General features: G+C 49.2%; 2 protein-coding genes across 8 annotated transcripts in view; both read right to left on the reverse strand.

Annotated features, from left to right (window-relative positions):
* Positions 1-1,269: 1,269 nt before the first annotated feature.
* LOC137801217 (PHD finger protein 20-like) lies at positions 1,270-12,570 on the reverse strand. 3 transcript variants are annotated; one of them, XM_068598668.1, is made up of 18 exons: positions 11,699-11,823; positions 10,663-10,742; positions 9,072-9,243; positions 8,764-8,848; positions 8,034-8,107; positions 7,698-7,944; positions 7,426-7,533; positions 7,151-7,210; positions 5,646-5,823; positions 5,458-5,564; positions 5,234-5,350; positions 5,051-5,140; positions 4,819-4,958; positions 4,643-4,742; positions 4,366-4,561; positions 3,990-4,191; positions 3,578-3,815; positions 1,270-1,875 (listed from the first exon to the last, which is right to left on the reverse strand). In XM_068598668.1, exons 1-18 carry the CDS (start codon positions 11,711-11,713, stop codon positions 1,739-1,741), a joined length of 2,346 nt encoding a protein of 781 aa, XP_068454769.1. In that variant the 5' UTR covers positions 11,714-11,823; the 3' UTR covers positions 1,270-1,738. The 3 variants fall into 3 exon arrangements, with proteins under 3 accessions (XP_068454769.1, XP_068454770.1, XP_068454771.1); XM_068598669.1 differs by lacking the exon at positions 11,699-11,823 and adding an exon at positions 12,481-12,570 and having other exon boundaries at positions 1,271-1,875; XM_068598670.1 differs by having other exon boundaries at positions 1,272-1,875; positions 7,450-7,533; positions 11,699-11,821.
* A 2,629-nt stretch (positions 12,571-15,199) lies between these two features.
* The window catches only part of ccdc135 (coiled-coil domain containing 135), a 15,800-nt gene continuing 13,499 nt past the window's right edge, over positions 15,200-17,500 (reverse strand). For all 5 annotated transcript variants that reach the window (XM_068598513.1, XM_068598512.1, XM_068598510.1 and 2 more), the window contains 5 exons: positions 17,227-17,331; positions 17,019-17,129; positions 16,731-16,925; positions 16,512-16,651; positions 15,200-15,540 (listed from right to left, as the gene is read on the reverse strand). In XM_068598513.1, coding sequence (XP_068454614.1) covers positions 15,354-15,540; positions 16,512-16,651; positions 16,731-16,925; positions 17,019-17,129; positions 17,227-17,331 — 738 coding nt within the window. In that variant the 3' untranslated portion in view covers positions 15,200-15,353. The remainder of the gene's footprint in view (positions 15,541-16,511; positions 16,652-16,730; positions 16,926-17,018; positions 17,130-17,226; positions 17,332-17,500) is intronic.

Below are 17,500 nucleotides of genomic sequence, written 5' to 3' on the forward strand. Positions count from 1 at the left end.
AACCATCAGACTCCTCGTACTGAAGGCAGAGACACACGAGACACTGTTTGTCCGAGTCGTCGAGGAGCGCCTGAACGCACCGCGAGGAGCGACAGAAGCTCCGCCCTTCTCCCAAAAACACTGCAGGCCCTAAAGGTCAAAGGTTAACCAACCGGATCAACAACGTCTATGAAAATAAACCTACCGCTCTGTACACGCCGACAGATTAACACAGTCATTCCATTGGCCTCCACGAGGAGTACGCAGAAGTACTCCAACGATGTATTTGTACACAGATGAGAACGTGTTCAGATTAAAGCTATATATGTATATTTATATATAGCTTTATATATAGTTTTCTCGGCTGTGTTCTCTGAAGAAGAGCAGGAGACGCTGCTGAAAGACGTCCGACAGGGAAGCGCTCATGTTTTTCTTTGTACAATCAGAAAGAGAAACACGTTTAAACAAGTTCAAAACACAAAAAGAAAAAAGTATCAACAAAAAACTGAAAAAAGAAACTTATATTGTTTCACACTAAATTAATTAAAAATAGTATATATATATATATATATATATATATATATATATATATATATATATATATATATATATATAGACAAGGCGATTCTTAATTACTTCTGTGTGAAATAACTTATTTGTCTTTAATGTTTCACCTCATCGTCTGAACTAAAGATGTAAAAGTGTGAAATTAAGAAAGTATTTAAACATGAGTATTTAAACATGAGTATTTAAACATGAGTTCTGCTTTGTGTTGTGTTACATTTGTGTTACATTTGTGTTGTGTAGTTTCTGTGTGGACATCCAGACGTCCTGACATCTTATTATTTATTATCACGTTGGAATTCCAGCGTTTCATTTTTATTCATGTGAAAATGAACCGAAATGTAGACGTGACATAAGCAAAGAACTCGGCCCCTAGAGGGAACGACTCTCGGCCCCTAGAGGGAACGACTCTCGGCCCCTAGAGGGAACGACTCTCGGCCCCTAGAGGGAACGACTCTCGGCCCCTAGAGGGAACGACTCTCGGCCCCTAGAGGGAACGACTCTCGGCCCCTAGAGGGAACGACTCTCGGCCCCTAGAGGGAACGACTCTCGGCCCCTAGAGGGAACGAGTCTCGGCCCCTAGAGGGAACGAGTCTCGGCCCCTAGAGGGAACGACTCTCGGCCCCTAGAGGGAACGACTCTCGGCCCCTAGAGGGAACGAGTCTCGGCCCCTAGAGGGAACGAGTCTCGGCCCCTAGAGGGAACGACTCTCGGCCCCTAGAGGGAACGACTCTCGGCCCCTAGAGGGAACGACTCTCGGCCCCTAGAGGGAACGACTCTCGGCCCCTAGAGGGAACGACTCTCGGCCCCTAGAGGGAACGACTCTCGGCCCCTAGAGGGAACGACTCTCGGCCCCTAGAGGGAACGACTCTCGGCGACCACGAACTCAAACTCCAGCTGGCGCTCGTTAGTTGCCACGGTAACAGTCTGAGGCTATCGAGCCAATCGGGCGATGGGAAACTAATCAATAAGTGTGTGGAAATGTTCCGGCGCCTCTCGGTGAAAACACGCAGGAGGCCTTCAGTCTCTTCGTGTGGACCCTGTTCTCCACCAGAGGGGGCGCCGCCCCGCACCGCGGGACTCAAACCGCCGGGTCCTCGGAGAGCGGCTCGCTCCACGACCCGCTCTCCGTCAGTCCGTCCAGCCGGCGGGGTCAAAAGGTCAAAGAGTGTTCGGGGGCGGGGACAAAAGGGCATCAGCGCCAGACGGACAGGTGTCTCACGGTGCACAGGTCACGCAGCAGCCGCCGGATTCGCTGCTTGAGCTGCGGGAGGCGGGACAAAGGGTCCGGGGGCTCCAGCTCGCCGGAGTGGTCCAACCAGGACTCCAGCACTGCAGACGAGACGGATGTTAGCTCTCCTCAGGCACACCACCACCACCACCACCAGAGATCCACACCACCACCACCACCAGAGATCCACACCACCACCACCACCACCACCAGAGATCCACACCACCACCACCACCACCAGAGATCCACACCACCACCACCACCACCACCACCAGAGATCCACACCACCACCACCACCACCACCACCAGAGATCCACACCACCACCACCACCACCAGAGATCCACACCACCACCACCACCACCACCAGAGATCCACACCACCACCACCACCACCACCAGAGATCCACACCACCACCACCACCACCACCACCACCAGAGATCCACACCACCACCACCACCACCACCACCACCAGAGATCCACACCACCACCACCACCACCACCAGAGATCCACACCACCACCACCACCACCACCACCACCAGAGATCCACACCACCACCACCACCACCACCAGAGATCCACACCACCACCACCACCACCACCAGAGATCCACACCACCACCACCACCACCACCACCACCAGAGATCCACACCACCACCACCACCAGAGATCCACACCACCACCACCACCACCACCAGAGATCCACACCACCACCACCACCAGAGATCCACACCACCACCACCACCAGAGATCCACACCACCACCACCACCAGAGATCCACACCACCACCACCACCACCACCACCAGAGATCCACACCACCACCACCACCACAACCACCAGAGATCCACACCACCACCACCAGAGATCCACACCACCACCACCACCACCAGAGATCCACACCACCACCACCACCACCACCACCAGAGATCCACACCACCACCACCAGAGATCCACACCACCACCACCAGAGATCCACACCACCACCAGACCCCATCCACACCACCAGACCCCATCCACACCACCAGACCCCATCCACACCACCAGACCCCATCCACACCACCAGACCCCATCACCACCAGACCCCATCCACACCACCAGACCTCATCCACACCACCAGACCCCATCCACACCACCAGACCCCATCCACACCACCAGACCCCATCACCACCAGACCCCATCCACACCAGACCCCATCCACACCACCAGACCTCATCCACACCACCAGACCCCATCCACACCACCAGACCCCATCACCAACAGACCCTATCCACACCACCAGACCCCATCCACACCACCACCACCACTACCAGACCCCATCCACACCACCACCACCACTACCAGACCCCATCCACACCAGACCCCATCCACACCACCAGATATACAGTGTGTCTCTGTATGTGTGTGTCTGTACGTGTGTGTGTGTCTGTATGTTTCTGTGTGTGTGTGTGTGTGTGTGTGTCTGTGTGTGTGTGTCTCTGTGTGTGTGTGTCTGTGTGTGTCTCTGTGTGTGAGTGTGTGTGAGTGTCTCTGTGTGTCTCTGTGTGTGTGTCTCTGTGTGTGTGTGTGTCTCTGTGTGTGTGTGTCTGTGTGTGTGTGTGTCTGTACGTGTGTGTGTGTCTGTATGTTTCTGTGTGTGTGTGTGTGTGTGTGTGTGTGTCTGTGTGTGTGTGTGTGTGTCTCTGTATGTGTGTGTCTGTACGTGTGTGTGTGTCTGTATGTTTCTGTGTGTGTGTGTGTGTGTGTGTGTCTGTGTGTGTGTGTGTGTGTCTGTGTGTGTGTGTGTCTGTGTGTGTGTGTGTGTTACCGTCCAGCTCTCTTTCTATCATGTCCATCCTGGTGCTGATCTGGTGGTGAAGGGACTCAACGTGCTCCAGCAGGTTCAGCTGACACTCGGCCTCGGGCGCTGGACGAGCGTGTGTGTGAGTGTGTGTGTGAGTGTGTGTGTGAGTGTGTGCGTGGTCGTGTGTGTGCTCATGGCGGCGGTCCGCGTGCGTGACGGCATCATCGGAGAGTTGCCGGTCGACGTCTTGCGGCTTCATTTCCTGCAGAAAACCAGATGAATGAACCGCAAGTGAAACATGAAGCACAACGTCCTCTGAGATCTCTCACAGAGCAACCAGCAACCAGCAACCAGCAACCAGATGATCTCACCGTAAAGTAACCAGACAGAGAGAGACGCAGCTTTTAGACGCATCCTTTCTCAACAGAGTTCTTACCCTGAGCTCGGCGTCGTCCTCCTCCTGCTTCACTGCAGCCGCTTGCCGCTCCTTTTCCCATGATGCACCGGGCTTCTGGTAGCAGTGCTCGCTGCTGACGTAGCAGACGGGCGCCTCCCCTCTCGGGCCGGGCGCGGCCCTGGAGCCCTCCTCCCGCCTCCAGGGCCGCCTCCACAGCTGCAGGTCGGGGGGGGCCGGGGCGCTGTGCGGACAGACGGACAGAGTCACGCCTCCGGACCCGAGCCGGGTCACGCACGGAGGGAAGCACTCGGCAGCAGCTAACGATAGGCTACAGTGTGGATAGCTACAGTAGCTAGCTAGTTACTAGCATCGCTTTAACAAGGTATGGTTTCTAAAGGCTTCGGCCAGTACTCACCGCAGCAGGCTGATCTTGAGCTGCAGCCCGCTGAGGACCTGATTGAGGCCGTGCGTGTGCGCCAGCAGACTGTTGGTGTGTGAGATGGTGGAGGCGTTGACCTCCGAGTAGTTCTGCTTCACGCACGACAGCCCGAACATGTGACCGGAGATCAGCAAATCAGGTTCTGACAGGAAGCGCTGAGCCCGCCTCCAACCTGAACACACACAGACACACACAAATATGACATCCAAAAAGACCTTTGTGCGGTGCGTTCAGGGCCCGTGGGAGCTCGTACCTGCCGTGTGTCTGCAGTAGTAGCAGCTGTAGTTGTGAGGGACGCTGTCTTCATACAGACCCATGCAGGTGCCGTGCTGCCAGCACAGACACGACTCACACTGCAACGACAACAGGCACGGTGAGGGGTGTGTGTGTCTGTGTGTAAGAGGGTGTGTGTTTGTGTGTCTCTCTCACCTGGATCATGAAGTCGTTCTCCTCGTCCACCTCACACACACACCTCACCACTTCACACTCCGTCTCCATGGCGGCGGGCCAAGGGGGCGTGTCCTCCCCGCTCTCCGCCGTGAGCGTCGACCAATCGCTGCCGTCGTCGGCTGAGAGGAAGAAGAGCTGAGGTTAGACACACAGACACACACACACACACACACACACACACACGCACGCACACACGCAGACACACACACACCTGGCGTGTGGGTGTGTGTGTCCTCAGGGTGCTGCAGCTTCAGGGTGAGCGGCGGTCGGTCGGCGTTCTCGTCGTCGCTGCTGCCGAGCGCTGAAGAGGAGAAACGCAGAGGAAGGTTCTCTGAGCTTAATGCCACTGCGAACTGTACATGTTGAACATGAGTGAACATCCACACGCGCTCACCCGACTGGCTCTTCTTCTTCTTCTTCTTCTTTTTCTTCTTCTTCAGTTTGACCCTCAGGAAGTTCTTCCTCTCCTTCCTGTCCTGCTCTCCCGTTCTCTCTCCTTCCTTCTTCCCGTCTGCGGAGAGAAGAGAACCGACCTCGTCTGCTTCGTCCGATTGAACGCACACATTTAGAGCCGTGACCTTGTTTGACCTCCGGTCCAACCCGAGGTGACCCTCCTACCCGTGTCCGGGCCGCCGGGCCGCCGCTCGTCGCGGTGACAGACGTACTGGTCCTCGCTCCTGCAGTCCGACAGGAAGTCGCTGCCCTTAGAGGACGACCTCTTCCTCCTGTAACAACAGCAGTGGGAGTTACAGGCGCCGCCACGACTCTCCTGCGACCGCGTGGGGAATCGAACCGCCGGAACCCACCTGGGCGCCTCCGGCTGGTCGTCGGGCGGCGGCTCGGAGTGGTAGTACTTGATGTGGTAGTGCAGCAGACCGGCCTTCCTGAAGGACTTGCTGCAGCCAGCTGACGGACACTTGAAGGGGTTGTGGTCCAGCTCGATGGAGAGGATGGGAGGAGGCTGGTTCTTTATCACCCGGTACACTGCGAGAGGAGAGGACAGGTTACTCACTCCTCTGGTTGTATAGAAGTCTATGCTTCATGTGTTAAAGCTGCATTCTCTCTCCTGACCACCAGGGGGCGACTCCTCTGGTTGTATAGAAGTCTATGCTTCATGTGTTAAAGCTGCATTCTCTCTCCTGACCACCAGGGGGCGACTCCTCTGGTTGTATAGAAGTCTATGCTTCATGTGTTAAAGCTGCATTCTCTCTCCTGACCACCAGGGGGCGACTCCTCTGGTTGTATAGAAGTCTATGCTTCATGTGTTAAAGCTGCATTCTCTCTCCTGACCACCAGGGGGCGACTCCTCTGGTTGTATAGAAGTCTATGCTTCATGTGTTAAAGCTGCATTCTCTCTCCTGACCACCAGGGGGCGACTCCTCTGGTTGTATAGAAGTCTATGCTTCATGTGTTAAAGCTGCATTCTCTCTCCTGACCACCAGGGGGTGACTCCTCTGGTTGTATAGAAGTCTATGCTTCATGTGTTAAAGCTGCATTCTCTCTCCTGACCACCAGGGGGCGACTCCTCTGGTTGTATAGAAGTCTATGCTTCATGTGTTAAAGCTGCATTCTCTCTCCTGACCACCAGGGGCGACTCCTCTGGCTGTATAGAAGTCTATGCTTCATGTGTTAAAGCTGCATTCTCTCTCCTGACCACCAGGGGGCGACTCCTCTGGTTGTATAGAAGTCTATGCTTCATGTGTTAACGCTGCATTCTCTCTCCTGACCACCAGGGGGCGACTCCTCTGGTTGTATAGAAGTCTATACGTCATGTGTTAACGCTGCATTCTCTCTCCTGACCACCAGGGGGCGACTCCTCTGGTTGTATAGAAGTCTATACGTCATGTGTTAAAGCTGCATTCTCTCTCCTGACCACCAGGGGGCGACTCCTCTGGTTGTATAGAAGTCTATGCTTCATGTGTTAAAGCTGCATTCTCTCTCCTGACCACCAGGGGGCGACTCCTCTGGCTGTATAGAAGTCTATGCTTCATGTGTTAAAGCTGCATTCTCTCTCCTGACCACCAGGGGGCGACTCCTCTGGTTGTATAGAAGTCTATACTTCATGTGTTAAAGCTGCATTCTCTCTCCTGACCACCAGGGGGCGACTCCTCTGGTTGTATAGAAGTCTATGCTTCATGTGTTAAAGCTGCATTCTCTCTCCTGACCACCAAGGGGAGACTCCTCTGGCTGTATAGAAGTCTACATAAATGACTACTTCTCTCTTGCTGCAGGTTATGGTGTAGTAAATGGTGAACGGCATATAGTTTGTACTATGACAGTAAAGTACATCAGGAGGTATCGTTGTACTCACGAGGCTCTCGGCTGAACTTGTGCGTGGTGGGGAGGTGAGCCTGCCGCTCCAACAGGACGTCTGAGAGACAACAATAAACTATTCATATTGTGTCGGTTCAACACGTCAACAAACAGCCTCTGCTTATTTTTTCACCTCAGAAAACACAAAAATAATCATGAAAAAAAAAGAAACTCAAAAATACATAAGAAAAATAAAAATATGTGAGCTGTATATACTGGAATAAATCAATGCACTAATAAATACACGTGGGATGCATACACTTTAATACATACATGTGGGATGTATACACTGTGTACCTCGGTCCATGTGGGCGGGGCTTGGAGGATCAGGGTGGCTGCAGTCCGCTGTGATTGGCTGATTCTGAGCTGCGCCGCTTCGACCTGGAAGAGTTCATGAGCGTCAGCTGATCAGAAACCAATCACAAAGAACAATTAAATCAATGAAGAGATGGAAAAACAATGCTCAGCTCTCCCACAATGCATCACTTAAACACTCGTGACATCATAGGTGAGATCGTATTTCTAACCGTGGTCATGTGACTTACTGTCGGTTTTCTTTTTCGCTGGTGGAGGAGAGGATGAAGGCCCTGCCTTCCTCTTCCTCTCCTCGTCTCCTTCCTCCTCCCCGGATGTCTCCTTTTCCTCTGTTCCCTCCTCCCTCTCTTCCTCCTCCTTGTTCTCCTCTTCCTTCCCCTCTTCCTCCTCTCTCTCTCCACCTTCCTCCTCCTCCTCTTCGCTCTCCCCTTCCTCCCATCCCTCGCTTCCCACCGCACTCTTCTCAGATCTGGACTTCTGAGTCAACAAACAAACAAACAAACATACGTTGAGAGCAGAGCAGCTGATTGGTGGGTCACATGAGGACCAATCAGAAGGCTTCTTACTTCCTGGAAGGGTTTGACCTTCGTGGGCTTCACCGTCAGAACCACACCGTCATAGAACCTCACGGTGTAGGAGTCTGAGAGAGGGAGGGGGGGGAGACACACACTCCCTTATTAACGCCTTAAAGGGACAGTACATAACCTCTCATTAAACCATAAAGGGACAGTACATAGCCTCTCATTAAGGCCTTAAAGGGACAGTACATAGCCTCTCATTAAGGCCTTAAAGGGACAGTACATAGCCTCTCATTAAACCTTAAAGGGACAGTACATAACCTCTCATTAAACCTTAAAGGGACAGTACATAACCTCTCATTAAACCTTAAAGGGACAGTACATAGCCTCTCATTAAGGCCTTAAAGGGACAGTACATAGCCTCTCATTAAACCTTAAAGGGACAGTACATAACCTCTCATTAAACCTTAAAGGGACAGTACATAACCTCTCATTAAACCTTAAAGGGACAGTACATAGCCTCTCATTAAACCTTAAAGGAACAGTACATAGCCTCTCATTAAACCTTAAAGGAACAGTACATAACCTCTCATTAAACCTTAAAGGGACAGTACATAACCTCTCATTAAACCTTAAAGGGACAGTACATAACCTCTCATTAAACCTTAAAGGGACAGTACATAACCTCTCATTAAACCTTAAAGGGACAGTACATAACCTCTCATTAAACCTTAAAGGGACAGTACATGCTGCCTGCTGTATGATGTCAGCGTCTCACCGTCCTTGTTGACTCTGACGATTTTAGCCGGATAGAAACGACAGTCGGTCCAACAGGCCAGAACCTTTTCTCCTGAGACGAACATCTGAGACACAGAGACAACACCGATATTCTACCTGTATGTATATATACACACACACACAAACACACACATCTATACATATATCTGTATATCATGAGCTATATACACATCTCCATCTCATGAGGAGCTCCATGTCTTCAGTATCAAACGTGTGGACGTCTGTAAACATGTTGGATATTTAGATGTTGTTGTTCTCTCCTCTAGTGGGATGTGACCGCCGTCGTACCGGCGCCGCGCAGGGCGGGTTCAGGCCCCGCCTCCTCAGGCTGACGCGCTCCAGCGGCCGCAGGTACGCAGAGCTCCAGTGGAACCATTCGTTGTGGCGCCGGCTCCACTGGCGGTAGTGCACCTGGACGCGCTCCTTGTCGTAGTCGATCTTCTCGATGGTCGCCGCGTACCTGTAGGGAGAAGACCAGAGAGCAGGACATCATCACTCTTCCATGAAGACGAGTCAAACACAACGGGGTTTTCACGAGTCCCAAAGAATACATTTAAAACCAGAGACGAGACATTTATTTACATGCATCTCCTACTTCATTCATATTGTCCACTGCTGGTGAAACAGTGTCCATCACTGAAACAGTTCATGCACATAAAGTTATCTTTTCAGAGAGATTTCATCTCAAGCTCAAGTTGTTCAGCTTGAGTCATATCATCACTTTACACTCGTGTCTCCTGACGGCCTCGTGATGGGTCACACATGGACCTCACATGCTGGAGCCTCCAAGGTGCCTTCAAGACAGGGTGTAACATCCTTAACCCAGGAGCTTCATGCTGAGTTCACACCGGACGCGTCAAGATTTTCGACACGCGGCGAGGTTTCATGTAAAGTCAATGCAAAGCTGCGCAGATGTGTATTTTCCAGCGCGTCAGACGCGTAGAAGCAGCACCAACAGCACGTTGGTCACGGGGCGAACTCGGGTCGATGCGCGAGTTGAAATCTTTCAACTCCGGCTGCAAAAACGCGTGAGTCATAGTTGCGTCAGCCAATCAGCGTCGAGATGTTCCGCTCGTCACCGCCGCCCTGCTGTTGTGGGACTAGGATACTACTATGAACCCAGACACCATGGAGTTTATACGTTTTAGTGACTTCCACAACAAGTATAAAGCAGATCTCATGGTTATTTTATCTGTAGTTTATAACGGAAGGGATCGCTTTTTCGAGAGAGAAGCAGCTGAGATAAGCCACGCCCACTTTGTGGCGTCGCGATTAGTCTCGCTGCTTTTGGTGTGAAACACTTTTTCTCGACGTGCGTCAAGAATTTTTTTGACGCGTTGGGTGTGAACGCACCATGAGAGGGCTCGATGTGGAGCCTTCAGAAACCCTCGTTTATAGTGACACCGGTGGCCGCTGAGGGGAATGCAGCCAGCGACGAGCGATGAGCTCCACCGCTCGTCCAGCTGGGGGTGTTGTGTTGTGGTGGGAGAATGAAGGCTAAGCTAACCGAGCTAGGACCCGAGGCTACTCCAGTACCCAGCATGCACCTGGCTGACTGGGTCCATCCGGGATCCAGAGAAATTTGTCTCTGCATTTAACCGTCCTTGATTAGGAGCAGTGGGCTGCCCTGTGAGGAGCAACGAGGGGTTAAGTGTCTTCAGAGACACTTTGATGTGGGAACTGTGGAGGGACTAGGGATCGAACCAGCGACCTTGTGGTAACGGGACAACCACTCATCCCCCTGAGCTACAGCCGACCAAAATGAGATTAAAGCCTCAAGAGCAAAGATTCAGTCTCGAAGAAGACCCTGAATCGTGTGTGTGTGCGTGTGTGTGTGTGCATGTGTGTGTGTGTGTGTGTGTGTGTGTGTGTGACCCACCACTTCTTGTGACGGTCTCGGGCTTCTAGCTGAGCTCCGACCTCAAAGGTGATTCCTGACCGGTCCGGGGGCGTCTTCATCTTCAAGAGAGAGAAATGACTTCATGATAAACTGAAGGATGAAGTGTTCATCTCTGTAGGAAATGTGAGTGATAAACTGAAGGATGAAGTGTTCATCTCTGTAGTGAATGTGAGTGATAAACTGAAGGATGAAGTGTTCATCTCTGTAGTGAATGTGAGTGATAAACTGAAGGATGGAGTGTTCATCTCTGTAGGAAATGTTAGTGATAAACTGAAGGATGAAGTGTTCATCTCTGTAGTGAATGTGAGTGATAAACTGAAGGATGAAGTGTTGCTCTATGTAGTGAATGCAAGTGATAAACTGAAGGATGAAGTGTTCCTCTATGTAGTGAATGCGAGTGATAAACTGAAGGATGAAGTGTTCCTCTATGTGATGAATGTGAGTGATAAACTGAAGGTTGAAGTGTTCATCTCTGTAGTAAATGTTAGTGATAAACTGAAGGATGAAGTGTTCATCTCTGTAGTGAATGTGAGTGATAAACTAAAGGATGAAGTGTTCCTCTCTGTGATGAATGTTAGTAATGAACTGAAGGATGAAGTGTTCCTCTCTGTAGTGAATGTGAGTGATAAACTGAAGGATGAAGTGTTCCTCTATCTAGTGAATGTGAGTGATAAACTGAAGGATGAAGTGTTCCTCTATGTGATGAATGTTAGTGATAAACTGAAGGATGAAGTGTTAGAGCTACACACATGATGATCTTGATGCATTGATGTAGATTAAATCACCCACAGGGACATACAAGGAGTTAAAATGCAACAAACAGTAATGTGATGGAATATTATAGTAAATAACAGATATAATAGTAAAACAATGAACACGCTGCAAAATGTATTATTGTACGTCATACTTTCAGTTCAGGATACTTTGTGGTATTAGTGCTTGTCCTGAAGTAGAGAATCTGAATATTTGTCCACCATTGCGTGTTTAAGAGGCATCATCTTTCATATTCACAAACCTGAGATTTAATCATCCCCAGAAGCGCGCGACCGTTGACAGCAACTGACGTCGCGAGCACGCGCACGCAGATACGTTCGTACTCCTCCGTCCTCCAGTTAAAGGTTGTCAAACATTCTAGTGAAGAGCAGCAGCGACTAAACTCGATGTTTTTACGTTAGAAGTACACATAAATGGCGTAAAAGCTGCGCGTGGGCACGTTTAGAGGCTACGTCACTGTACGGGTCGTAACGTGATGACGTCACGGTTGCGACCAAACTTTTAGCTGAGTCTAGTTTTACGCAGATTAACAGATGTATTATGGACGACAACTCGGATCAAACGTAACAAAAAAACCCACTTAAAAAAAACATCTAAACTCAAGCGGGGCGCCATCGATAAAATAAACTATTAACGTTAAGTTTGTTTTATACATTGCTGTTTTCTAATCTGCAAGCTTCCGCTTAGAAAGAAGCTGATTGGTCTACAGGTTGCTCGCTTCCGTTTAGAAAGAAGCCGATTGGTCCACAGGTTACGGTAGGACGCCGATACGCAATTCTCATTGGCCCGCATTGGCCGTCACTCAAACAAGTCCCGCCCCCTCGTATTTTTTGACAGTGGCTAAGACGCTGAAGCTAATCGATGAGCTAACACAGCTAGCCGTCTGCTGTACGCGAACCCGCGGTCAGAAAAGTCTCAGACACACAAACGAGGAGCCGCTTCTTGTGATAAACTGCCTCCGCTTCTCGGACGTCTTCACGAGCGTGACTACGTGGACACGAGAATCACAAAAAGCTTGTTTACCTCTCGCGCTACTTGTGCACCGCACTCTTCTTCATACTGTGATGTCCGTAAAGCGCATGCGCGGATGGATACCTTCCCAGCTGTGTTTTTGGGGGGGTGGTGGTGGTGGTGGGGGGGGGGGGGGGGGTTGTGTAACTTCCGTATGGAAGTCCGTTAGCGACGAAAATAAATAAATAATATAAATACATAAACACCGTCGGTCAGAAATATGAATGTTTTCAAATACGAAAACATGAAATATGAATGTTTTCAAAATATCACAATATCACAAAAAAAGGAATCAATAGGGAGCAAATTATTTATTAATATATATATATATATATATATATATATATATATATATATATATATTTATTTATATATATAAACATATATATATATATTTATATATATATATATACACATATATATACATATATATTTATAAATATATAAATCAATTTATATAACAACAAATCACAAAACAACCACAAGATTTTTAATAAATAAAAATATATTTGAGCTTCAGTTGAAATTAGTTGAGTTCTTGTTTCACTTTGTCACAAAAAACTAAATAAACCAAAAAAAAGAAAAAGATGTTTCTGGAAGCTGGTGAATCCGTTTATATATTATTGTTTCGACTTAATATCACAAATAAAAGGAGTCAATAGGGAGGAAATTATTTATTAAGTAATATATATATATATATATATATATATATATATATATATATATATATATATATATATATATATATATATATGCGATTTTAATTTAAATTTAGGTCCGGCCTCGCGCTTCCGCAGCTTCGCCGGACTATTGCTGAATTTCAGCCTTAAAGGCTAAAGATATCGGTGAACTTCGGTGTGCAGGTCGACTCTTAAACGGTCGTTGCGCCACCTGCTGTTCTGGAGTATGAAACACATGGGAAGCAGTTGCAGTTGCAGAAGTATCAGTGGTGGCTTTAATTCAGCCTTTAAGGTTGAATTATACTTAATAATAATAATAATAATAATAATAATAATAATAATAATAATTATACTTAAGCAAGCCAGACGTGAAAGCACGTATTGTAGTTTCTGTCCTTAACGAGCGCCGCGCGAGCGACTCGCGAGCCTCTCAAAGCAGTCAGACTACCTGCCGCCTCGCGCTGCAAGCTCATCGTCCTTTAATTAAACATTAATCGCGCAAAGCCGCCTCTGATACCTGTCCGCTGTCCTTCACATCTTCACCTCATCCAACCAGACGTCAGGTCATTTGTTCAAGACAACACAGACTGGACTTTTACCAACGAAGAAGAAAAACTGAACTGAAAACATGAAAAACACTTATTGCTTTTGTATAAAGTGAATGAACTGCTGGTCTTTAACATCTTTAAGGTAAGAAACAGACTGAACATGGACCAAAGAAGGAGTGGTTTGTCCCTCACAGGGACCCTTACTACTGAACATGGACCAAAGAAGGAGTGGTTTGTCCCTCACAGGGACCCTTACTACTGAACATGGACCAAAGAAGGAGTGGTTTGTCCCTCACAGGGACCCTTACTACTGAACATGGACCAAAGAAGGAGTGGTTTGTCCCTCACAGGGACCCTTACTACTGAACATGGACCAAAGAAGGAGTGGTTTGTCCCTCACAGGGACCCTTACTACTGAACATGGACCAAAGAAGGAGTGGTTTGTCCCTCACAGGGACCCTTACTACTGAACATGGACCAAAGAAGGAGTGGTTTGTCCCTCACAGGGACCCTTACTACTGAACATGGACCAAAGAAGGAGTGGTTTGTCCCTCACAGGGACCCTTACTACTGAACATGGACCAAAGAAGGAGTGGTTTGTCCCTCACAGGGACCCTTACTACTGAACATGGACCAAAGAAGGAGTGGTTTGTCCCTCACAGGGACCCTTACTACTGAACAGTACCTGTTCATAATAAATAAAACAGATGTATAAACTATATATGTATGTATGTTAACTTGTTGCTCCAGAGTGCTGTTATATTGTTCTGATAACATCACTTTACAATAAAAGCTGCAATACACTAGTTTTTACTTTATTGAATTTGGCGCATAATGAGACTACTTTTTATATATATATATATATATATATATATATATATATATATATATATATATATATATATATATATATATATATATATATACACACACACACACACACACACACATTCACACACATTTGTGAATGTGTATGTGTGCGTGTATCTATCTGTGTATCTATGTGTGTTTCTGGGACCTCCAGCTTGTCTTCTGAACTGGTGAACTGGACTTGTGGGTCCAGGACGACGTGTCGGTAAAACAGGAAGTCTCTCCGGCCCTCGAAGGTCTCCGTCATTCCGCCCGGCAACAGCAGCCTGCGCACCAGATTCTCAACGTGAGCGCCGCTGAAGCGCATCTCCGTGGGGCTGCGCAAAGTTGAAAAAAATGTACTCGCATTATTATTATTATTACATAAAATAGTTTCTCAAAATAATAACATAGAATGTCAAAAATAAAGCGATACTTTTTTTAAAAGTTAGTATCTCCAAAAAATTCTTAGTTTAGCAAAGTAATTATTTAGTATTTACATACAACCCTTTCCAAAGTAATAATTTAAAATCTCAAAATAATGATTTAGTATCCAATAAAAACAGTTAGTATGTCCTAAAAATTCATACTATCTGAAAATAATTCTTCCTAACTATATTTTAAGATGTGCCATATTCAGTTTCTCATTCCAGCTGTTGTCTTTCCCTTAATGTTGTAATTATTTTATTTTTGTAAACATGCTCATCTCACACAAATGTCATGTAGTGACACAGGAAACAGTACGAAGGATCTATGACTGACGATGCTGAGGAAAGTATGCACATAATCCATACAGTCCTTATGGTATTCATAAAGCAGGCGCGTGAGGGGTCGGGTGAGGGGTCGGGTGAGGGGTCGGGTGAGGGGTCGGGTGAGGGGCCAGGGGAGGGACAAGGGGAGAGGCCAGGGGAGGGGCCAGGTGAGGGGCCAGTCGAGGGTCGTTTCTCAGCCTCAGACTGAAGTTCTGGAGCTCCAGCGGAGCCGATTCCATGTGCCTGAAACAAAACACATAAATAAATATGTATAACAAACAACTCCACACAAGCTGTTCATTGTAGAGGTCACAGTGTGAAGGTCACAGCGTGAAGGTCACAGTGTGGAGGTCACAGTGTGAAGGTCACAGTGTGAAGGTCACAGCGTGAAGGTCACAGTGTGGAGGTCACAGTGTGGAGGTCACAGTGTGGAGGTCACAGTGTGGAGGTAACAGTGTGGAGGTAACAGTGTGAAGGTCACAGTGTGAAGGTCACAGTGTGGAGGTCACAGTGTGGAGGTCACAGTGTGGAGGTCACTGTGTGAAGGTCACAGTGTGGAGGTCACAGTGTGGAGGTCATAGGGTGAAGGTCACAGTGTGGAGGTCACAGTGTGGAGGTCACAGTGTGGAGGTCACAGTGTGGAGGTCACAGTGTGAAAGTCACAGTGTGGAGGTCACTGTGTGGAGGTCACTGTGTGGAGGTCACTGTGTGAAGGTCACTGTGTGAAGGTCACAGTGTGAAGGTCACAGTGTGGAGGTCACTGTGTGAAGGTCACAGTGTGAAGGTCACAGTGTGGAGGTCACAGTGTGGAGGTCACTGTGTGGAGGTCACAATGTGAAGGTCACAGTGTGGAGGTCACAGTGTGAAGGTCACAGTGTGGAGGTCACAGTGTGGAGGTAACAGTGTGAAGGTCACAGTGTGAAGGTCACAGTGTGGAGGTCACAGTGTGGAGGTAACAGTGTGAAGGTCACAGTGTGAAGGTCACAGTGTGGAGGTCACAGTGTGGAGGTCACAGTGTGGAGGTCACAGTGTGGAGGTCACAGTGTGAAGGTCACAGTGTGGAGGTCACAGTGTGGAGGTCACAGTGTGAAGGTCACAGTGTGGAGGTCACATTGTGGAGGTCACAGTGTGGAGGTCACAGTGTGGAGGTCACAGTGTGGAGGTCACATTGTGGAGGTCACAGTGTGGAGGTCACTTTGTGGAGGCGGGCGTACATGCTGAGGCGTTTCTGGGCCACGTGAATGCGCAGCGTCTTCTCAGAGCAGAAGGCGTGGTACTCGTCCTGCTGCGGCTGCTTCAGGGTTCCCTGGTTCTCCTGGTACCACTGCTGCTTCTTCTGCAGCGCCTGCGTCTCCTGAACACACGGCAACACTAATGAAGCTGCGCTCGTGTCGCCGCCGTGTGTGTCGTGCGGGGCCAAAGGGGAGGAGTACCTCTTCACAGAGCTGCTGGATGAGCTCGGCCCGCCGCACCAGCCTCTGCCTGCACTCCTCCAGGGCGTCCTGCTGGAGCCGCCGGGCGTCTGCAGGGCTCAGAGCCTCCGGGTGGTCCATCCGGACCAGCAGGGGGGCCAAGATGTCCTCCTTCCTCTGCTGCAGCCACGCCCGCTCCTCGGCCGCCTGCCGCTCCTACCACGCACAACAGGCGAGTAAAGGTGACCGTGTGTGTGTGTGTGTGTGTGTGTGTCTGTGTCTGTGTGTGTCTGTGTGTGTGCATCTCACCATGTCCTGTCTCTGCTTGCGGGCCCTGGCAGCTCCCGTGGTCGTCCATGGCGACAGCAGCAGGACAGCGCCCCTGCTCTCCCGCTCTCTGCTGCTCAGGATGAAGCTCACCTGCTCGTCACATTGTCAGGTGGGGAACACGCACACGTATGTGAATGAGGACATGTGAAGCCTCTCATGGTGCAGAGAGCGGCCAGAAGGCTTCTACCTCTTTCTGAGACTCTTGGATTTGGAAAAGCATCTTGTTCTCGTCCTCCATCAGATCCACCAGCTCCTGACTCAGAGCCAAGGGCTGCAGGGGGCAGGGGTCCACCTACACACACACACACACACACACACACACACACACACACACACACACACACACACACACACACACACACACACACGCTCGTTATTAGAAAACATTAAATAAATGTTCACTGCTATGCTGAACTCAATTATATCCATTGATTAAGCAGATGAAATCCACCAGGTTGCTA

The sequence above is a fragment of the Clinocottus analis genome, unplaced genomic scaffold, assembly GCF_023055335.1.
Source record: "Clinocottus analis isolate CAN_PGR_092001 unplaced genomic scaffold, fCliAna1.0.p SCAF_4, whole genome shotgun sequence".
Lineage (NCBI taxonomy): Eukaryota > Metazoa > Chordata > Actinopteri > Perciformes > Cottidae > Clinocottus > Clinocottus analis.